Raw genomic sequence first — 25,265 nt, forward strand, 5'->3', positions numbered from 1 at the left:
TGTATACAGATGCGATTTAATTCACGTGAAAGGGTTAATGTCTTTTTTCATTCGTGGATATTTGACAAATTAGATAACAAAATTTTAATATATTAAATAAAGTTCAAATTTAATTGTATTTTGAGCTTAAACTGCGGAATATATTTGTTTATTAATCAAATACATAAAAAATACATAAAAATTTATTTGAATATATACATTAAAATAAGTTTTCCTGTGTATATATATTTTATATATGTGAAATGTTGAAGTTAAAATATTAAGGGCCACTTGCACCAAACTATGATTAACTTAATCGTTGATTAGTCCATTGGAATTGACCAATCGTATTTGTCGTTAAGCAAAATTAACAAATGCGATTGGTCAATTTCAATGGACTAATCAACGATTAAGTTGATCAGAGTTTGGTGCAAATGGCCCTAAAATATTAAAATGTGACAACGGAAAGCAAATAATTAAGTTTGAAAAAAAGCGCGTCAATATTCACATTTTTAAATTTGAAATCGCTTTTGAATTATTATTTTATATAGAGAAAGGTTGCCAATACTCGCATAATAGGCTTTTAATAGCAATTTCTTCTTGTTTTCCAAAAACTAAACAAGTTTGCTTCTTTTCTATTGAAAGTTATATAAAGATAAAGTACACATACACAGTCTTATTATTAATCAGTTGCACAGTCTTAAGTTATTGTTAATCACTTTTTACTATCTTATTGTATACATTTAACTTAGAGATCACAATTTAAGTTTATCTGCCATTAACAAAAATAAGCGTTGCAATGAGTGTTATTGCAACATAATATAATATTTTTAATTTTTATTCTGTAATATTTCTATATACAAATATACTGTGTACAAATATTGAATAAATATATAATATTACTTATAAAAATAGTTACAATTAAATATAAGTGTTACAAAATCTATTATAACGTTTTTATTTTAAACAAAAATTATATTAAATTAATTAAAAGTGAATTAAAATACGACGTCAATCTATATCACATTATTGAATACAGAAATATGAAATTGGTGCCAATCGAGCGTTCGGGAACACGATGAGTGTAAACATGACGTAAGGACCCGAAAAAAATTCTGTGACTCTCCCGTTGTTCATCTTCGGTCCGGCTCTCGAGACGATGTTGACGGGGGTTTAATTCGCATTTCGCACGGGGCGCCGTGGCGCGCGTTGTCCGCACCTGCGAGACGAAGTTGACGTCATCGGCGCGTGCGCGCCGCGTTGGGACGGCACTGCAGAAGCAGAGTTTGCGAGTGTATCGATTTTACGATCGTGCCTCTCTCGCGTCGTCAGTGCGTCCGTCGTTTCCTTTAGTTTTTTAGTGGACGTGCACGTCGTACATGGATAAAACTGTGAATGGGATTACCCGCTAGACACGCCGCTCCGTACACCGCCCGTTGACTCGGAATTCCTCGTCACCCTTCATCATGACCAAGGATAGATTAGCGGCCCTCGTCGCGGTGAGTGAATCCGGTCGAGACTACTCTTGCCTAGTTCGTCGCTCTCTGTCTCACTCTCCCTCCCTCTCTCCCTCCCTTTCCTTTCGTACACGATGTATACGATGCTCTGGTGCACCAGATAGCCAAGTTACACCGACGACACACGCGTGTCGTCGTCGTCGTCGTCGTCGCCGTCGTGTCGTGCACGCGTAACTCACGCCCTACGATCGTGCGTGAGTTACGCGCGCGTGTACTTAATTTTTTACGGCGCGTGTTACGACACGGCGGTGCTCCTCCAGCAGTCCCCGCGGACTCTCGTCGCGCGACAAGCGGAAGAAACGGAGGCTCCGTCGCCGACAAGGCGTAACCGCGGAGCCGGCGAATGACAGGCGTCCGTCCGTCCGTCCGCTCGGCCTCGGCATCCGAGCTGACAGGTGTTCGCGAATGTACATACTTGCCGGAATGACCAATCAGCCTCCCCCCCCCCCGCCTTCCCCTTTATCGTGGTTGATTGTTCCGTCTTCGTCGTCGTCGTCGTCGTCGTCACGGACCACCGAGCCGGTGTGTCGCACCCGGGTCCATGGCGACCATGGCCGACCTTGTCACTTATTGGCGAGTCGCCGATGAATGAAGAACGTATTTTCATTGCCTCCGGGATTCCGATGTTTATCCCGGCGAGGATCATCCTCGGATGTTGTATACGCGCGAGAATGACGTCCACGTTCATTCACGACCACGCCACACGCGATTGACGTGGGACTGACTCTTCCCCTCCCGCCGCCCGGGGGGAATCCGGCGGGATCGCTTTTTGTAAAATGTCGTGATTTTTGAACGGAAAGTGCGTGCATCACGCCTAACAATTGCGTCATTCCTTTCCCTCGTTCATTTCATGGAGTTGATCGGCTTAACCTTTCAGAGATTCGTACTATCGAAAGTTGAATTTATCGACCTTACAGTTTAAATTCCCGGCTAGTAATCGCGTGTTTATTGCCGAGCTTTCCCCGAGTCACTTCAGCTTGGGTGATTCCCCCCTCCCAAAAATTTGGATTTGACTATCGCGGGGGATATTTCTTAGGGGGATGAAAAATGCAGGGAGATTTTCAAAGGAAGAAAATATAAAGGTCGCTTTGATTCATAATGCACCAATTTTTTTTCGTCATATATGCGGTATCGTAAATATTTACAGCCGTTTTCGAGCTTTTTCAACCGCGGAAAATTACTTATTACAATGTGCTCCCGAAACGCTGAGCCACGCGTCGGAATATTCGCGATTATTTACAATGTCGTAGCCAAGAGAGTTATGGGCGAAAAATTCGCGCCCATTTATTCGCTTCAGCCGACAGGCTTCAGTGAATTAACGACGGCGGACATTTCAAGTCGAAAACGTACGTCGCGCCATATGAAAAGATTAATCGCGAGTACGGTGCTGTGGTACAATGCAGCGAAATTTGTCACCTAAATGCGGCGCGATTGCACTTGTCGAATGTTCGAGCGCGCATTGTGCCGAGCCGGCTTCGAAATTCGTCCGAGATTCACGCTTTTAATTGACAACGGTAATGCTGTCGTTGTGTCAACGAGCTGACTTGTCAATAATATCGTTGATAACACCTCGTAGCGATGTTACTCCTTCGTGTTCTTCGTGAAAGCAGGAAACGTATCGATTAAATCAAAATACGACTCCCGTGGAGTATCGGACAAAAGATATTTCACAAAGATATTTGTGAAATATGTTATTAACATTACTGATGAATAAACGAAAATGGGTGGTAACATAAAATGTGTGCACCGAGAGGAAAGTATTTCGTATTTGCAAACGCTTAAATAATAATAGGAGCTCCATTTTTATAGAAGCTTTCTAATATATGGAATCTGTTTAATATATAGCTTCTTAATATGTGATTCCTCGTAATTGTTTTAAAACATTGTTTTGAATCGAATTTTTAATTCATCGTGTCATTTAAAACATCGTAAAATAATCCAAAATCGAAATTGATTAATTCTTTTCTCGTTGTCACTGAAGTTTCTCTCACAAAGCATTTTATATCCGCGATATAATACAAATATTATTATATATCTTGAAATAATTTTTTTTTTAAGCAAACAGTTTTACCTTATTTTAGTTTACGTCATACGTAATAAGTAACAATGGCAAAGTAACGAGAGCAGAAATTGTCCGACCGACTTTCTTTTTGTTCTTCATTCTCAATTAATACGTCTGATTCTCCAATGCGTGAAGGATGCATGACGCGCATCGAATGTTATGCTAGCAGCTAGCTGATACCAATGACTCATTAGTCGGTAGTATTCGCGGAAAGCACGTATGGGCGTAAAATCTGACCAACGTCTCACTATCCAACGGATTTCCTTGCATCTGTTATTAGCTATTATTAACTTATCGTCACCATTAGCCTGTTAATTATGGTATCAGAAGTCGTTTGAATTTTTTTGGAAAGTATAAATTTAAAATCCGTATAGATCAATTGGTATTTTGAAACTTAAAATTACGTCATTTTTGATACAAATAAGTTCTTTCAATGAAATACGATAGAATGTAATGTGTTATAGTTAGAAATTTTTAACGAGTAACAATTGTAATGTTTGTTCTATAGAAGATGTATTCGATGTATAGGATTATTTTAGGATTTATTTAATTTAAAAGAAATTTTAAATAATTGCATCACGAAGTACAGAACAAAATGCGACGAAACAATCTAAATGTGAAAAATAAGTAATATGAAGATTGTTTACGTACTTTTTAAATTAAGAATGATGTAAATGAAGTAATCATTTTCATTTGTAAATCGCAGATCGCATTTTTTCATCATACTATTATATACTTATTTTTACTTTGTTTTTATTTTAAATAATTACCAATGACCTTTAAATATTTCAATGTAAAGTATAAATTGTGTTTTAATGCAAAAAAAAGAAATATGTATTGCACATTGCATGGCTATTGTCATTGGCACCGTCTTCAACGTCGTTGTTCTGCATAAGAAATGTAAAAAATGCAAATATCCTCTATAAATAACCGAGATTTCTGTATGAAGAGATACAGAGAGTATATATCATGAAACATTTTTCTGTGAGCGATATGAGATAATTCTTTCTCGAAAATAATTGTGCGTTTTATTATAATTGTAATTCGCGTGTCACGTCAATATATCATTGTGAGTATGTTACAATCTTTTGTGTTTGCTATCGAAGCTTCTGTGTTATTGCTGATTGCAACACTTTTATCTACTAAATTCTTTTCCTTCTCTTAAAAGAGTATCGATCAAGAGTATTGTATTGTTTATAAAAAAATGAAAGACATTTTAAAGAAAAAACATACGTAAATATTAGAGGAAAATTACCAACACACCATTTTATTTTCGGACTGTATTTCTTAAACAAAAGCTAAAAATAAAATTTTGAAAACATACATACAAACTAGAAAATGTTTTCTGTCAGTCTTTTATCTTTTAGATGGAATAGTAGTTTTTATATTATAATACTGTTTTATAATAATTAATGTTTTTGCAACATAAATGAACATCCGAGAAATTGGTTCTCAAAATTGGTATAACAGGCATATTTCTTCTCTTTTTTTTTACATTTTTCATTTTTATTTGTACAATTATTTGTTGTGAATTATTTGTACAAAATGTGTAAATTATAAATATTTATAAATTAATGTATATGAGGATTTCTGGCAATCTTTCACTTCGATGTAAAATATTTTTTATCGATTATATAAATATCTCATGCTGTTTCGCAAAATGTAGTGCGACATGTATAAAAGTTAGATAGATTAGGTTAGATTTGTTTTTAGTAAATTTTATATAGAAAAAAGCCATAAGTATAAGAACTATAGGTTTTAATTTTTTTAATTATCTTAGCAGATTATGTTTTTATTAGTATTAATAGTGCAATGTTCAGTTTTCGAGAAATAAAGGAATGTTACTCTAAGAAAGCTGTACTTAGGTAACTTTTCTCTATGTAATTAGATAACTTAATAACTATTTTGATAAAATTACGAAAATATTGAATGTTTGAAACATTTGCGGATATATCTTTTATTATAATATTTTTACATATTGAGAAAAAAGGAAAGTTGAATTATTTCTGCTTTTTCGTTACATTTTATTGTTATTTTTGTTACGTGTGATCTAATAAATAAATAAATAAAATAAAAACTGTTTGCTTAAGAAATTCTACTATCTTTTTAAGAATAATAACATTTAATTTTAAATTTTATTTCTATTAATAAACTAATAGCTTTTTTAAACTGCTAAATTAACAAATTTAAATTAACAAATAATAGAATACGTATATAATGAGCCAAGCTAATAGTAAATAATATTATTGTAGAATATTTTATTTACAATTAATAATGATTGATTTATAAAATTTTGCGACACATTTTTTAAAATGTCAACAGGTACACGTGACTTTTTAGTTCAATCATACTTTCCGTACCACGAGATACGTTTTATCCTTTCAGTGAGAACAGTTCATTCTTTAGCTTCTTCCTTGACCTGATAGCACGCATTTACTCTTTTTTTCGCTCGCACGTGAAGGTTATCCCTACTACAGGTTTGCATTTACGTAACGATTCTGATGTTAATCACCTCAAATCACTTCGTGCCTTCGACTACGTTTTGTACGTTAAAAAAACGCAGTAAATTATTCGTGTCACTAAAAAATCGGAGAAAATGATATTTATTGAATAATCTACAATGTTTTCCTCGTGAGATATTGTCTAACATAAATATATATAGTACATTAAAGATACGGTTGAAATCATTATAATGTCGGTAAATTTTTGATTAGCATGCAACATTGAAAATATAGAAATATATATTTTACTTTAATTTAAATATCTCTTAATTGTTATTAATTCAATTATTAGAGATCAATTTGTATTTTTTCCATCAAAGATTGAATCCATTAAAATTACGATTTCAATTTTTGATGATTTTTTATCTGAAGTTTTTTATTATTGTTAAATAAAAATGATATAAAAATGCGCAAGTATTTAAGCAGCTAACAGTTGCCTGGGAATGCTTGTATTTTTTATATTAACATTTAACATAATATTAACATTACTTTGGGTGAAAATTTATTCATAAAATTAATAACTTTTTGTACACATTTTTTGTGTTTAATACCCTATAACTATATAAGTTGTACACTGAAAAAAAGAGTCTTGTTGAATTAATTGGAAATCTGGTAGGTAACTAGAATTTGAACCGTAAGGTCGAACCTACCAGATTTCTAATTAATTTAACGAGACTCTTTTTTCAGTGTAAGATGTTAAAATAATTGAACTAATACTATTTTAATGTAAAAATTTTTTTAAATATTATTTTAAGCTATATTGTACAAAATTTTTATATTAAATATTGTATTAAACTTAAATTAGCTCTTTGATAAAAGTTTACTTACAGTAGCAGGGTTAAATTGTTATTACTATAAAAATGTAATATTATTTATAGGCAGATTTATATAATATTTATATAGACATATGTTATTTATAAAGGAATTTTTTAAGTAAAAAAAATTGAAAAGCATATGGTTAGTTTTAGTTATGTTTATTTTAGAAGAAAAAAGTTTATGAACATGTCTTAAAGATAAAACGTTGCTTTGTTTTAAAAATAAAAGTATCAAAGTTGAGAAAAAATATATATAAAAATTTAGAAAATTTAGAAAACGGTAGAAATTTATTCAATTTGATATGCGTAATAAGATTAATTTTTAATACCGAGTTTTAATAAACATAAAATGTTTTTATGTTTACTAAAAACGTTCTTATGGTAATTAAGTTTTTAATAGAGTTTAGGGCATATAATTATAAAATTTTTTTTTAAATAAAAAATGTTATAAGAAATATTCCATTACATTTATGTATTTAGGAATTATTTTGCACACGCGTGCGCGTGTAATTATGTATGTATGTATGTATATTAATTACATTTGTAATTGAACATATAATGATTTAGTAATTTAGAATAAAATTTTATAAATTATCTATATTATAATATGAATAACATATTGTGAATTATTTATAAAAATATATTGTAATTTGAAATAAATATGAATTTATTACCTTACATGTGAGATATAAATCCGATTGTAGCAAATGTTGATTAGCGTTAATTTTCAACATGATTGTCTTGAACTGTCTGTACCATAGCACGTAATCCAGAAAGGGACAGTAAGTAGCTAAATCAGGATATTTTAACTGTAATAGTTGGTGCAATTCAGCTTTAGCACAGTACAAGTCAAAACGGGAACGCTGATCGATCGCGTGAAAATTACGTTGGACGTATAATAACATCTAAATGTACACAATCCGGAACACTACAAAAAAGATTACAATAAAACGTTAAAATTATATTATTTTTAGTTAGTTTGAAAATTCAAGCTATGGAATTCTCTCTAGTTATATTTTTTTCAATATTTCTCCAGTATTGATCATATCCAACGCTATTTTTCTTACCTTAAAATATTTAAAAAAAAACTGAAAATTTATCTCTCAGAAGTTGAAGATTTTGTAGTTATTTTGATAAACATTGTTTATTGAATTTTATTTTTAATAAACTTTGAAGTGAGTAACGGACTTCGTATATCGTCCGGTATTCCATTTTTTGACAATACCTAAATAAAAAAGCGACGATTTATTAAAATCTTTTAAGGAGATATTGTGTAGACTAAACATATTTTTTATAAATAATAACTATCACATTGTTTCTTATAAAAAGTCATATATAGATTTGACAAAGTCATATATTGAAAAAGTCATATAGGGATTTGATACATAATTTATACGAGATTTTACATGCATTTAGTAATATATTGGTCTTTCGTAATGGCTCCGAAGCTCTTCTAGGGACCTTCAGTCTCTTCTATTACCTACTTTTTTAAGAGAAATGTGCCAGATAGAGATTTACTGATTTTATAGTTACGAGTATATGTTACTTTGTTTCGGACGTTTTAAATCCATGTAATACAGTCGAGCAGAGTTGATAAAATTATTTTGAATTATTAAAAAATGTTACATATTTTATATATTTTATATATTTTGGGTATTGAAAAATGTAGATTTGTAATTAAATGTTTTTTGTAAGTAATTAAATTCGCGAAATTAGAAACGGTTATGCTAATAAATACACTGAGAGAAAAAAAGTAATTAATTTGACAAAATTTTTCAACTTGATTAAATTTTTTTAGTTTAAATGTTTATGTATTTAAGTTAAATATAAATACTTGAATTAAAGTTAGTGTTTTACTTGGTGTTTTACGTATTTAAGTTAAATACATAAATACTTAGTGAAGAAATTTAATCAAGTTGAAAAATTTAGTCAACTTAACTGCTTTTTTCTCAGTGTATGAAACTGTAATGCTATAATACAGTTGATAAGTATACTATATGTAATTATTTTACGTTTCTATTATTGTATAATATAAACATAAAGTTCATGTTCATATCTATAGCATCGAAACTATTGATTCTTACCTGAATTATACCAGTTTCAATTTCGTTCCTTGCATATGCCATGGAAACATTTCTGTTTCCGCGGATTGAAACTGGTAAATATTTCTCGCGTTCGGTCGTGGAGTTAAATTTTGTTTGGATAACATCATTATTTTGTTTGATAGTGGTGCACCATTCAAACCACGGAATATCTTCCATTTAGGTATTATGATTTGTATTTTATGTACAACTGCTCGCTGTGTGCGCGAAAAGAATTTACCACGAAAATCTAACCGGCATGGAAATGTGAAATCGATCGGGAGAACTACACGCACTCTCGGCTCTTTTCTCGCACCGTGTGTTACCACGCCTATAATCATTTCTTAATTGTATGCAAATATCGATATCGATTAAGCGCACGTAAAGCACTTGAACGATAACTGGAGCAATCAAAAAACATGTACGGCAAATTTGGCAAGTGGTGTTTGTTTGCAAGGAAAATTATGTATTAAACAATAAAAGAAATCTTTAAATGACAGTAGAGAAAAGAAAATATGATTTTATGTACCGACTATTTAGATTTTAGTTTAGTATTATAGATTTAATTTTTGAATATGAAAAACAAATTAATTTTATAAATTTGTACATTATATTGATTATATCATGGTAAATTGCATTTTATGTACAGTCATGTTTGAAATGGTTAGGTACTTTTGGTATAACAAATTCAGTGTTACGTACACTATAATATGAAAAAAAAATTTTGTTGGTTTTCATAAAATTTTTTTTTATTGTCAAAAGACATTTTCCTTATATGATACTTTGTGTTATATGCCACGGGTAAATTGTGGTTTGATAAAGATAAACTCTTCAAAAATTCTAACTTTAATTCTATTAAACATTTGTAGAGTTTGTTGAAGAAAGGTTCGATATTGAGAATACAATTCAAAAGAAGAATTATGATAACAAAAAATATCTTTTATCGCAGAAAATTGTAAGAAAATTTACTGAAATATATTATAGAAATAATAACTGGAATAAGAGTTTGATGTGTACAATATAAATAAAATCGAAAGAAGCCAATAGCAGTCATAGCCTGATTTTATTGCTCAAACATTATTGCTTAATAATTTTACATACATTTTTTAATTTTTTTGAATTATGTATTGCTACTTTTGGTTTTAAAATAATTAAGTAAATTCACCTAAGATCCTATGTAAATTAGTATGACGGTCCTATGCTGGATGCACATTGTTTTAGCGGTTTTGTGTTTATGCCACACTGTTCATTTTGTATATTATAGCCTTAATCCACGTAGTATGATGAGAATGTCATTCTAGGTGGCGAGCATAGACGCGAGAAAAAGATGGAATGGTTCTTTATAAAGTGTTTATATTTGAAAAGAAAAGTTAAATAGTTTAAAAACAATATATTAAAAATTTTCAGTTTTTAAAATTTCAATTTTTTTTCTACTGCAATAGATTTTGTATAATAAGATTAAAAAAGTTTATATTAATAATATCATCAGTATAACATAATAGTTTTCTATAACTTATTACACGTTAATTAAATTTTTTGAATTATGTTATTGATTTACTTAAACTATTTATTTTTTAAATAATTTAAAACAATTACGAGGTGAGAATATTAAATAAATTGCTAAATTATATTTATTACCAAAATCCTATGCAAATCGAATAGGCAATCTACTTCATTGATATGTTTAAAACATCGGTTGGCGAAATTTACTATTATTAAAACAATTTGTTTTACTAATTTGATGTTATGTTTAAAATAATTTAACCAAATAACTTTTTTAATATATGTATATTGCCTAACTGTATTTTTTCATTTTTTTTATTAATTTGTTAAAAAACTTTTTTGTTTAAGTGAACAATTTTGCAAATCTGATCTTATATTTATAATTAGCGATTAAAATCTCCTATATTAAATTTTGTTTTTTATATATTATTATACTCGTAGATGTGAGAAAATAAAAAATGAAGGAATAGTAATGCTCTTAAAATCACTTATAGGTAAAAATAAAAATATAGGTGAAATATTTGTCATAGTTCTACATGTTTGTGCCAAGTTTGAAAAAAGTCAGTGTTTCCAATTGGGTAAGTTTTTAGTAGTAATAACAGGAACGGATTTGAAGAGTATATTAATCTTTACACGTTATCCATATCTAAAGAATTCTTCTTTAATTTCCGTTAAGTATTAATTTAAAAATCTATCTATGCGATTAAACTTACGACTTGTTATTTACGAATCCGTTGTTTTCACACGAAGCCACATGACATCTCGTAGTAAAATTTTAATGCTTAAATTGTAGAAGTTATTAAATGGGCGGTAACTGAATATTAAATATTAGTAGATTGCAAATAAAGACTTTTATTTATTATTTTAGTTTTATTTATTTTTAACAAACATTTATTGTAAGATACAGAAAATATGTTAGGGTGCCTAATAATTTTGTACATAGCTGTATAATACTGATATAAATGTAGATTATGTAAATTGCACATCGATCATTTTTATAACTTTCTGAAAAACGTTAGTTTTATTTATCCTTTATTTTGTATTCCGTTCTTTATACTTAATTATGAATAATGGCATATATAATATAAATAATGATAAAATGAAATGTAATTTATGGAACGGAAGACTGTCATAAATTGATATAGAAATCTCTTCTATGCATGATTACTTTAGTATGATACGATATTATTTTCTTTATGGAGTTTTCTGTATGCATGAGTATTATTTTTGTTTTATAGTTTTAAAAGTATATATATAAAGATGTAATGTATTAATATTTTATGCAATAGTTTATAAATTTATAATATTATGTAATATTCTTTTATTTTGATTAATATTTATTTAAAATCTTCCACAAGTAACAGGAACAGTGTAATGACATTCTGTAAATACTTTGTTCTGTGGAATTTCCATTTTCATATAACAGTATTAAACTCATAATGAAAGAAAGCTCAGTAGTTTACTGTGTAGCTATTGGTAATGAAAGAAATTTTCCCGTGAGCAATTAGCCAATTGCATTTTTTATACTATACATTTGCTAAAGAAAAGTTATATTTTTAGTAGTGTTGATGAAATATTTTCTTTTATATTTTTGTAAGTATATTACACACACACACACACACACACACACAATAATAACGTGATGTAAAATAAATTGATTAAATAATCTAAAATTTTTTTTTTCTTTGCACCCTTTTTTATGAGACAATTATCATAAACTTTGAACAATAATACAGTTTATATTATTTATTTGTATGTGGTCAAGAAAATTATAATAGTGATAATTATAAATTACAATATTATATAATAATACATTATTTGATTATATAATTAATTTAACCGATTACTAAACTAAAGTATGTAAATGTTAGAAATCTTGGTCTCGGAATTTTTGGATTATATGACAAATTTATAATGACTTTCTTCTTAAAAAAGGCATGTTAAATCGATATTCAAATATATCAAAGTACTCTCGAAAGTCTTAAAGTGTTGTCAAGTCTTTTCTATGATGCTAATTGGCTCTTTTGCTAATTTTGTGACTGTTATCGTATATTTTGATTTTGTGTGTGTGTGTGTGTGTGTGTGTGTGTGTATTATCTTTCTAAGAGGGAATAAATCTTTGTAAGTAATATATCATTATTTAAAAGAAAATTTTTGATTACTGTATATTACAACAACTTATTTTGATTAATAGTAATTTGTTATAATAAAATTATTGAAATCAAATGTATATAAGGATAAGGTATTTTAGCTTATATTTAAAGTAAGCTTATCTTGATTTGCTATTATTAGTGTAGACACTTAATTGTAACTTAACTATTACAAAACGTTTTATATATTATACATATTTTTATATTAAAGCCAGTTGTACATTTAAAGCAGTTTATATTTGTTTTCTACAACAGTATTTTTGCTATTGAATTTTGCATTACAAAATAATTTTAGCAGATATAAATCTTTACCGAGAAGTATAAGATTTGTTTTTTATTCTTATTATATTATTATTAATTTAATATTGAGTTTGTCATGTAGGCAATTTATAATATTAAATCAATTTACTTCAAATTGATTATAATGCTGTGTAATTATTTGCTTATTATTTGCTGTCTTTTGGTGACAAACAAATTTTTTTGCTCCAGCCAAAAAAAGTTACGCTGGCTAGATAGCTTAATATTAAGATATCACAAAACTGGCTTTCTCGGCAATCTAAAGGTTAATTTATAATGGAATTTTTCTTATTTTTTATTATTTAAATTTAAAGTTACAGTAAAAAAGTGTACTAGTTAAGTTCTGATTTAGTAAATTAAGAGAATAAGAAATTTACATGTTTTATATGTGTAACATGAAATAGCAATAAGTTATATACTGGTATAAATGCATTAATGAATCTTCATCAACTTTTAAAATGAATCATTGAGTAATCGATGATTTTCTTAAGATACAATTGATAATAATCTAATTACCGGCGTACAACACAAACAGATAGTAAGATAAGATTAGATAAAATAAGACGATAAAGATATACTGATTTATTTTATTGGTATTTAAGACTCCTGGATATTTATCTCGGCTATATTAGAATATGACGCCAGAGGCGAGAAATTGATGTGCTAAAACGTTGCGTTTTATTAGCAAATAAAAACATATTTGGTCAAAAAATTAAAGATTATTTTTAGCACATTTGTAAAATACCGAAAATTTGCTTTGACCGTTAACAGAGATTCATAAAATAAATATGATATGATGCCTATTTATTTCGGAGAGTAAACGGTTTGATAATTGTCGAAAAGAGTATGAAAAACATTTCTTTTTTATGTACTTTGTTAAATTTAATTTTTAGCGTATTTTAAGTGATTTACAAACACATTGCACGTAATAATACTAAGAAGTTTGGTTATCAACACGTCACTTTCTTGTCTGTTCTTATTCTTACCACTTATAATTATGTCGCCACTGTCAACGTGAAGTTCTTTTGACTAGCGTGATTATTCTGTGAACGATTATAAATCTTACGTGTGAAATCTGTTATCACAATATTTTGTTTGTGATTTCTAAAAAAAATAGAATTGTAAGAAAGGAATAAAAGTAATTTTTGTAAAATAAAGTATATTGGCTTTATTTTAATTACATTAGACCGATAAATTAGATTGTTATTATACTCAGCAAACGTATCTACACAGTTTAAAATCAGGTCATAAGACATCTTAGAAACACTTCACAAAAATAATTTTAAAGATGTTTTATGACTCGATTTTAAACTTTGTGTCATTTGAGTATAGATCAGGGGTTCCCAACCAGTGGTCCGTGGACCATCAGGGGTCCGTGAGAACTAAATTAAGGTCCGCAAAATAAAGTCACATTGATTTTCAATTAAAATTTATTTTCAAATTCTTGGAATGTTTATTTTAAACCTTGGAGTCCCTGCACCGAACAAAAAAGACCTAGTGGTCCCTGGTCAAAGAAAGGTTGGAAACCACTGGTATAGATCTATCACGTGGATTAAATGACCGGTGAAAAGTTGATCCAAGAGTTTATCGGTAATCGGGATTCCATCGGAAATATACTCTCCCGGACGCCGGTGACACGATCACGGTCATGATAGATTATGTCCGCGAACGAAGTGTAAGAGAATATGAACATAATATATTGGCAACTAGATGCAAAGAACTTATGCAAAAGTAGTTAGTCGGATTTGTCTTTACTTTTCTATAGAACAAAAATTCTTGTCTCCGATCATTTAATCCGCGTGAATATATAGATCTATATCCAAATGACACAAAGTTTTAAAATCATAAAATGTCTTTAAGATTTTTTTTGCGAAGTGTTTTTGAGATTTGATTTAGAACATATTTTCTTTATTAACTACCGATGATTAATTTTTGAACACAATTTCTTACTCAATAATTGTTACATATAATAAGTTACATTACATTGTCATTATTGAGTAAGATACGTTCTTGATTTTCTAATGATTTTATTTGATACTTAATTATTCCATAATCGCTTTTGCCGCAAAATATTAAAGTTGATTAGTACGATATGAAAATTTAATTAGTTTTTTTAGAAACTTTTGCGTAAAAAAATGACAATTTAATTTAATTTAATAATCATTTTTCTGTTCTGTGTTTCTTGCCTTAAGATTGCAAAATACATATGGTATCTAAACAAAATTATCTTTTTAAAGAAAGATAACAAAGCGCCAAGTATATGTGCTTTCTCTCATTAAAAAATTGTTATACCAAAAACCCGAGTAGTAATATCTTTAATTTTTTAAAAATAATGATGTCATAAAATTATATTATCCTAATTTAACTAAAATAATATGTGTTTGAATTAGAGATGAAATGTATGAAACCTCTCTCTCTCTCTCTCTTTCTCTCTCTGAACAATAGCACGTTCATTCCAGATATTTTTATTCGAATGTTGCAATCCCATTCAACCCTATTTTATATCAACTTTATTAGATCAAATGAGATATCATAATCAATTTTATTTTACTTTTTTTTTTAAATTACTCTATATAAGAACAAACAATTTTTCTGATTATGAATATCGCAATTAAAATGAGATTCTTTTAGTATCAAGTATATAAAAAATTTGGTGTCTTTTTTAAAAAGATTGAACTTTTTTTATCAAGAAAATAAACATATTGTGTGTTTTGTATGTATTTCTTTTATAAATTTGAAATTTCTTTTTAAAGAATTGAAATATTAATATCAGTCTGTGAACTAGATTTTATATCGAGAACGAAGAAACATTTTTTATATTTTACACAAATAATAAAATTTTCTATAACACAAAATTTTTTTTATAACAAATATTATTTAATATTTAATTATGAAATAGACTATCTTTAGTGTCTCTTTAATTTTTGAAATATTTGCCATTATTTTCTATTATTTTACTAATTTTACTCCCTTTACCAGTTGATAAATTTCTTTCGGGGAAAAAAAAAGAGAGAGAGAGATAGCTTTGAGTGGATAAAAGCGTTCATGCATTTTCGAACTTCTTTCATACTCTAAAGTATGTATTAGCTATGTGGTGCCAGAGCGATTGAAATAGATGGTAATCTAAAGGGGACAAATCCGGTAAATAAACCACATGAGAAAGAGCTAGACCAACGAATATAGTATCCTTTGTTCTTTTTTTACGAGGTGCGGTCGAATGTTATCATGCTGTAAGATGGCATACTGTGTTTCGGTCAGTAAACAGTTTTTTTTTCTCTATTTTATCACTTAAATGATTGAGTTGTTGTTGGTGATTATAGCATTAATTGTTTGACCAGATTGCAGCAATATATTAAATTATATCACGTTCTTTATAATCCCACCAAAAAGACAATTATTCTTTTTGGCATAAATATTGAGTTTTGCAGTTGATGTCAATGATTAACCAAGATTAATGCATAATTTTCATTATTTAGAGTTATACTATTTTGTGAAGTTATGTTGACAGCTTCACTAAACTATTAGCGCGTTAAAAATTTTAAAGTTTGGTACTTTAAAACTCACTAAATGGGAAGATATTTACAGTTAAACCCAATATTATAATTGATTATAGGTAAAGGCCCTGAAATTATTTGTGTACCTAATATTTTAACCATAATTTAATTGAACAGAAATTTGCCTCCGATTGCCTTCTTAATCCTTCTTGTCAATCCTTACCCAGAATTAAATTACTTCAATATAGAATAACATATTTTTGCATTATTATTTATTAATCTGTTATCATTGTATTACAAAAATTATTTTTAATACTGGAAATATAATTTTTAGTATCTCATTTCTAATAAATGATTGTATTTCTTGTAGGCCCAATCGGACGACGACGATGTGGCGGACGATGTGTCCGTCAACGTCGGGGCGCCGGATGACTTCATGACGGAATTTTTTGCGGAGGTGAGTGACGAATTAATCTTTTGCTGCGGTAATTACATTTCTGTCGCTGTAAAGCGGTTAAAAGTATGAAAGAATGCCGACAATCAAAAGTAGGTTAAACCAGTATCAGCAAGATTATATCAATCTTAATAAGAATAATGCATAATTCCTCCTCTCGCTTCTTTTCATGTAGATACGAATATTGCAAGGTAACACAAAGAAAAGCTCGTATATAAAACTCAATAACTCGGGGGAAACGGCATTTCGTAAAAATTCCACACCGGAATCTTTGCACAAGGTTTTCATGTCTTATTGATCGCGTTTCTCGCAAGCTTTTCCTTGTTCCACGGTAAAATGTTTTTACTCATACGAATGCATTTGCCCAAGAAACAAGATGCTTTCTTGTAGATATATCGCGCTTAGATCTTTCAAGTGTAGAATTTACAGTTTGGGCTATCGATCCTTGTAATTCACATGTAATTTATCGAAGCGAAATCTCTAACAAGCATTATCGGCCGTATGCATCACACATCAATCGTATCGCTTAACCAGTTTATGCGGGAATTACGGTAGAATTGTAAATACGCGCCGAAAGTGACGCACGTTTTAACGTTAAAAAACACAACTTTGTCTTCGAATAATTATTTTTTTATTATTGTAAATTTCGAGAATTATCAAATAATTATCTCGTGGAAAATGGATTATTTTCTGCATTGCTTTTATTTATTTTAATAAATATTTGCTTTTTTTAGTATAAACATGTTTGCAAAATACCACGTATGTTTTTTAAAAATATAAAATTATATACATTAATTTAATGGCGAAACGGACACATGACTGTCTTTTGCATACATGAGCTTTGTGTTCGCACGCCGCGATAATAGGGAGCTTTTCTCCCTCTCCTCAAATGCGTTTAAAAAGTTCTTTTATCCGATACGCCATTTCTCTTGCGAGTGGTTTGTTGTCATAGATAAGAGATGTCTGTCACTCACTCACTCACTTACTCATTCTCTCTCTCTCTCTCTCTCTCTCTCTCTCTCTCTTAAAATATAAAATATTATCGCAGAAAAAACATTTTATTTCTTGGATTAAGAAAAAATTCGAAATCAATAAGGAAAATGGTTCTAATTAATCTAATTAATTGTATATTTTTAGTAGCTGCAATTCAAGAACGAAAAATTTACATATTTATTTTTTACATAATGTATAAAACCGTTACATTTGTAAAAACTTGAAATTTTTTACAACATTTTATAAATTTTTATGAAATTTGTTAAGTTTTTATTTACACATTTTATAAATTTATCTTGCTTTGATTAATTTTGTTATGTCATGCTAATATTGCAACAAATATATTTTATCGGAAATTAATAAACGAGAGAAGAATTCACTTAAAAGAAAGAGTATTTATTAAAAATAAATTAATCATATGTAATAATATTTTTATTCAAAAACTAATTTATGTTTTTGAAATAAATTTACAGCCTTATTTCATTTATATTTACATGAACTATTTTCGGGAAAATGTTGCAAAGTATAATAAAAGGATTTTCTGCAAAATATAAAATGTTTTGTTTTGGGTTTCTCTGCACTTCTGCATCCACTTTTCATCAAAAGTTTCTTATAATCCATCACCCGTTATTGTTCGCCTGGTTTTTTCCCCGATATATTGTGTGATCTCTTCTAATTTTAATATTAGATGATTAAAAGTTATCTCTATATCTAAATTTTGATGAATTTTCCGAGTTAACAATCAACTCATTATTGACAAAGGGAAAAGCATCGAAGCGCCAAGACAAACGTCCGATTGTAATTATTGCATACAATTTTGTTTATTGGTGGTGGCTAGGTAATAATTATTGCGAACGGTGCGCCATTTCTCACGCGGTCGTTTCGTCGACATTCGTGGTTGCGTGCATTTGACGTTTACGAGGGTCCCTCGGTAGTTCTAACGATAGAAAACAACGCTCGTGCAGCCCACTGGTCTGGACAAAGAGAGAAGGGGAGGGATGCCGTGGACATTGACTTTTAATGTGGTTAAATGTATACGCGACGCGATCGTGAGAGTGCAGGCAATGGGGATAAACAATTTGAAAAAAAATTCAGTGTTTTTGGATCGGTCTGCATTGAAACCTGAAAAATCAATTTGTCAAAATTTGATTTAAAAATCGATTTATAAAAGAATATTAAATGTTATTTAAGATAGTTACTTTAGAAAATTACTTCAGAAAAATTATGATACCAATAAGAACAAAATTCTATGGTAACTTATGTTTCATATTTTATAATTATTTGTGTAAATAAATTTGATAATAATTTTTAACATAATAAACATTTCGAAATTACAATTGAGTAGATATGCCATGTAATGGTAAGCTAGTCATTATGTGAAAATAGAATACAAGTATATTTAATACTGTAAATAAATTACTTGCATGTATTAATGCATCTCTTTATTAAAGAAATACGCTGAAAAAGTGCTTTATTATAATAATCTAGCTCTGATCAAAGTTAACCTTTGTGAAATAGTAGTTGCTGAAGTAGAGCATAAAGTAATTATAATGAAATAATGAAATTGCAACGAAATGTTTGTAATTATTACTAAACGTTTTGTTATTACTATTTTGTTACTATTATTATATTTATCTATAAAGCAATCAAATATTTCAAATAATATTATTACTAAATGTGCATCTCATAAGTTTACTTATGACATATTTTTTTTAAGTATACGAAACTTGAATAGTTGTTACTAGAATAACCGGCATAAATGTATATCTATATTTTTATCTTTTTAAATTTTAATTTTTTAATATATTTGTTATTATTTTTAATTTCTTGAATATTTAAGTAATCTAAAAATAAAAAAATTTAACAAAAATCACATTAATGGTTTTTGTAATATAATTAAAAAATCTGTAATCGGTTATTTCGACGGATTTGATTGTTTCAGTATTAAATTTATTTATTTGAATTTATTTCAATTAAGAGAGAGAAGCATTTTAACATTTTATTAACAAATTAATGTACAAAAAGTCAATCTATTTGGAATCTTTTTGTAAATATCTGTTTCTGTTTATGCATATTAATTTCCAAGATCAATCTTTATATTGTACGTTTTATTGGATTAATCGAAGCTGTATAGATTGATCTAAAAATCAAATTGGATGCAAAAGAAATGATTTTTCAGAAGATTGATTTACCCATCAGACAAATACAGATGTGATGAAGTGAGTGAGTGAGTGAATGAGAAAGCGAGAGAGAGAGAGAGAGAGAGAGAGAGAGAGAGAGAGAGAGAGAGAGAGAGAGAGAGAGAGAGAGAGAGAGAGAGAGAGAGAGAGAGAGAGAGAATCAGAGAAGTATCATTATTTGCTTCTTGTTTTTGTTGATAAGCGTTATGATAAGTGATTAGCACCGTTGTCGCTTCGCATTATATAACTATATAAGTTTGTAATTTTAAACTGCGAAAAAGTTGGATTATAACAATGCAATTAGCGATGCAGACGATGATTTGTGAGGAAATACAAGTACATTATCAAGAAATGCTGATTTGCATTGATATGGGTATTCTTATAATCAATTTTAGATCAACTTTAGAAAATTAATTCTTTCTCTCTCTCTCTCTCTCTCTCTCTCTCTCTGTCTTTATTTATGCACAGAAAATCTTATTTTAAATTTATCTTAAAATTACGATAATTGTGAAACAAAGTATTTTGAAAAACGTCACTATATATTTTAGTAAATTTTGAAACATATTTCATATTTTAAATATAAAAAATGCCTTTTTCTATCGATGCTATTGTGCGAATTAAATTCGAACAGCATAATTTTGTTCTATTTGAATTTGTGTTTAATTGTAAATATGGATTAGTGTGAAACATATAACTCACGCATACGCATCGACTCAAAAAGACATTTTTTTATATTTAATTATTATTTTTTATAATTTTATTTTCTATTATTTAATTATCTTGCATTTTATATTGTGAAAGATATTAATAAATCAGAGAAAGTCACATAAAATTCTTCGAAATATTATATTGTTTTATTATGAAAAAAAATCTCTCTTCGTGTACTGGATTTATTGGGAAAAGATTTATATTTTCTCACAAAAAAACCCATAGAAATGTCTCCCTCTGATTTTGATGAGTTATATTTTAGGTTAAAATAAAGGACACGGAATTTTTTATGTGTGCTCTTTCGCATTCAAAGGGTGAAATATCCTCTTGAAGAAAATAAGTTTTTTCTCGAAGCAAATGTCAATAGTATAAAAGATATAATAAAAGTTAAGTAGTTTGAAGAGAATACTTTGTAATAGTGATTTAAAAATTTTAATAATTTATAATAATTATTATAAATACAATAATAAAATTAATAAGTTTATTAAGTTGATAAAATTAATCAAATATTTTTAGCGATATATCAAAGTACGCACGAAACATTTGGGACAATTTAAAGAACAAGTGATGAAAATAAAGAAATTAGTATTTTTTATAAAATATGATTTATACATTTGACGCGTTCAAAATATAAGTTCAAGATCAAGTCATACAATTTTTTCTTCTTAATGGCGTTGTAGCTCAGACACGAGCTCAGATAGCTTGCTGAAAGCCAATGTTGTTCTTCAAGCTTCTAAACAATTTGTTTTTGGCGGGCTGTTAGCCTTGCGCCTAACCGCCAATCTGGAGAACCAAGTCCCAAAATTTAAATTTCTTTCAAATATTGGATCGTCGTATTCTTTAAACGATGTCCACTACTAGAAAGTGAGGTTGACATTTGCCCGTTAGAGGCTATGTATTCCGTATCATTTGAACACCAATTAAGTCACTTTAGGTTTCCGATAAATGAGAGTTAAAGTTAAACAAAAGGTTTTAGAGATACAAAATGTGTATTAGTCCAAGTTTTTGGACCTTATTAATTTTATCTTATTAATTAAACTTATTAATTTTATTATTGTGTTTATAATTATTATTACAAATTATTAAAATTTTTTAATCACTATTACGAAGTACTCTCTTTAAACTACTTAACTTTTATTATATCTTTTATACTATTGACATTTGCTTCAAGAGAAAACTTATTTTCTTTAAGAGGATTTTTTTTGAGAACTGAACTTTGTTTATTTGTATTTTTAGCGTTTTATTTAGTTTTTATCATAAAGCTAACTGCGATGATTAATGTATTCGAATACATTTTATTCGATCAAGATTGAAATATTCGTGTAATGTGTCATTGTGGCAACGGAAAATGGATTTACCGATGACTTGTTTTGTTTGCGTACATTATTGACATAAATAACGTAATATTGTATTAATGCAGTGCTACGCAGAAAATAAATATGATCATATATGCAATAGAACTTGTCCTTTTACCACAAGTTATTATGAGTTAATTGATACCATTTTATACATTTTCTGTTACTCGCGTAATGGCATCTCTCCAATTAATCAATGAAAAATTGCCCAATAATACGACTCAAATAATTAGTTTAATTTTGACCTAACTGGCCAGATTTAATTCAAATTATAGCACTACGTTTCGACGTTTTCAAGTGCAGATTTGTTACATTTCATTTACATTACACACAACAACGATCGATGACATATGTCCAGATAAATCATCTAAAAGACAAGATCATTCGTTTTTTAAAAACATTATGCACGTAATAAATCAAAGTCAATACAATAATACTTACAGATAATGTACGCCATGAAATTTACAATGGGAAATTAAGAAATGTCTAGTGGAAACACTATATTGTATGTGTTGCGTTCGTGGTAAGATGTTAAGGGGATGCTGCCTCTCAAACTTGATCGGGACAGATAATGTAGTCATTCGTGCGCATCATTAATAAGATTTCGTATATATTTCTTTTATAGATTTGGAAATTCTTTTCCAGAATTAAAGTACACATATTAATATCCATCTGTGAATTGGACTTTATATCGAGAACGAAAAATATTTTTTTTTATTGCTCTACTTATCGACTTTTTACGCGTATACATATAACCTAAATTTTCGTTTTGTAATTTCGTCTCAATTAGGCACTAAAATATAATTTTCGAAACTCGACACTGTTTGTTCTCGTCGTCTACTAGTCTGTGAATACGAATTTCGTAAGTACAAACTAGATCTTTTATATTAAGCAAACATTGTTATGATGTGACAGCAAATTAACAATTTTTTCCGTTTTTGGTAGAAACTCCACTCCACAGACTGGTATCAATGCGTATTCTTTTATTCTGGAGGATTTCCAATCTATAAAAGAAATAAAAAGATATTGCGAAACAAAAATTACTGTCTTTTTGTTGGTAAAACAGATAACTCCAGCAGCCCCTTAGCAAGCCGGTAACGAATGGAGCGAAATTGCCGAATAATCGACAACGAACGCAGTGACACGAAAACAAAGTCAAATAAAATAAAAATATGAACTGAACTATAAACTAAGCTGCTTTGATTACTCTGTCATAAATACTGGTCATAAATTTTCACTCTCGGTTTGCAGATTGATGGTATGCTCATATTTTTTAATAAAAAATATTTCTGCTATCTCGCGCTTTCGTGTCACTATCTCTTTATGTAGTATATAAGGTTGTGACCATTTAAAATCATGTCCGTAGGTCGATGTTGACTAATCACCGAATGGTTATTCACATATTTTATAATATCCCGTTGATGCTCTTTTATACACGTTCCTACATGTCTTTTATTTTGCCCGATATACACCGCATCACACTGATTACAATCTATCATATAAGAGTTGAGTTTGTTTAAGGTGTTGTATTTTATCTTTACCTCTTTTTATTAAGCAGTTAAGTTTCTTGGGCACAGTATGTACGACTCTAAATTGTAAGTCACCCAGTATACGCCTGATGTTCTCGCTTAATCCTTTGATGTAGTGACGAAATTTTTAGACTTAGATTGTGTATAATCGTATTTTCTTGGTGTGCATATTTGAGTTCTTTAACGCGAGAGCGAGTGTGTTTTTCTATGAAGTGTATAGGGTAATTATTAATAGTGTATTAAAGAATATGAGCATACCATCAATCTGCAAACCGATAGTGAAAATTTGACCAGTATTTATGACAGAGTAATCAAAGCAGCTTAGTTTATAGTTCAATTGACATTTTTATTTTATTTGACTTTGTTTTTATGTCATTGTGTTTCGTTGTCGATTCGGCAATTTCGCTCCATTCGTTACCGACTTAACATATCTTACCACGAACGTAACACATACAATATAGTGTTTCCACTAGACATTTTTTAATTTGCCATTGTAAATTTTATGACGTACATTATCTGTAAGTACTATTGCATTGACTTTGATTTATTAGGTGCATAATATGTTTTTAAAAAACGGATGATCTTGTTTAGATGATTTATATCTGGTCATATGTCATAGATCATTGTTGTGTGTAACGTAAATGAAATGTAACAAATGTGCACTTGAAAAGGACCAAAACCTACGGTCGATTCAATTGAACTTCTTCATAGAAAAGAAATCGTTTTGCAGTATCTATTTGTTAAACGCGTTATATTAAGTTTCATTATACTTTCAAATTGCTTACAATAAATGTAATGTCATTTAATGTTGTTTTAGCTTGATCCGTTCTTTGCGTATTTATTGGAAACATATATAAGTAAGCCTTATTTTTAATTTTCTAACAAAAGTTTACGTATATTCTATAGAAATTGATATTTATGTATGTTCTTATGTATTTGCCGAGACTTATTGTATTAATTTTTATATTAGCTTTTACTACTCTAATTCTGTACAAATTTTATTTATGCATATACGATGCTAAGAAAATTTAGAAAGAAATTATAACTGTCCTCCGAATTTAAAAAATTTGCAGACTATCTGCTTATATATATTTTAAAAATATAAAAATGTAAAACTGAACGTCAGTCGTTAAATATTATGCATAACGCATACTTGTCATCCACGTCAAATTTGTCACAAATTGTGTGAATGATTGTTACGCATCGATAAATAATTCATGATTTGCTGAGCATACAGCGACGGCCACATATTTATATTCTTAATAAAGCCACAATGTGCGATGGTTCGATGGTAAAATTTTATCGGTGATGACCGTTGACACATACGAATACCAAAATTCTGCTTGATTTTCTTCCGATATTTTCTAGCAGATCGAAAGAATCTTTGGGTGAAAAGCCACGTTCCTATGTAAATGGATGTTTGTAAAAACGCACACGGAAAGCTTGCGCGTGGGAAGTTAGATTGATTTTCACAGCGTTACGTCGCCATTTCGCTTACTTCGTACCCTGTTTTATTTTGCATCTTTTATTTTTCGCTGTTTTGCCACGATTTTCCATTACCCGGGTTTTTCGTTGTTATTTTTTTTTTTGTTTGTTTTGGTTTTATTTTTTTACATTGAAACCTGTATGTCATGTAATGTTAATTTT

The 25,265-nt window shown here is 29.1% G+C and overlaps 1 protein-coding gene and 1 long non-coding RNA gene across 5 annotated transcripts in view; one reads left to right on the top strand and one right to left on the bottom strand.

Moving 5' to 3' along the window:
• Window positions 1-684: 684 nt before the first annotated feature.
• Window positions 685-6,953, bottom strand: LOC114255482. The gene is made up of 2 exons (XR_003626735.2): window positions 1,385-6,953; window positions 685-1,250 (listed from the first exon to the last, which is right to left on the bottom strand). It is a non-coding gene; the product is annotated as an uncharacterized LOC114255482 (long non-coding RNA).
• The window catches only part of LOC105836184 (syntaxin-1A), a 111,550-nt gene continuing 87,625 nt past the window's right edge, over window positions 1,341-25,265 (top strand). For all 4 annotated transcript variants that reach the window (XM_028194281.2, XM_028194280.2, XM_028194282.2 and 1 more), the window contains exons 1-2: window positions 1,341-1,478; window positions 16,770-16,856. In XM_028194281.2, the coding sequence (XP_028050082.1) occupies window positions 1,446-1,478; window positions 16,770-16,856 (120 nt within the window). In that variant the 5' untranslated portion in view covers window positions 1,341-1,445. The remainder of the gene's footprint in view (window positions 1,479-16,769; window positions 16,857-25,265) is intronic.

Source organism: Monomorium pharaonis, chromosome 2 (assembly GCF_013373865.1).
Source record: "Monomorium pharaonis isolate MP-MQ-018 chromosome 2, ASM1337386v2, whole genome shotgun sequence".
NCBI classification, from domain to species: Eukaryota; Metazoa; Arthropoda; class Insecta; order Hymenoptera; family Formicidae; genus Monomorium; species Monomorium pharaonis.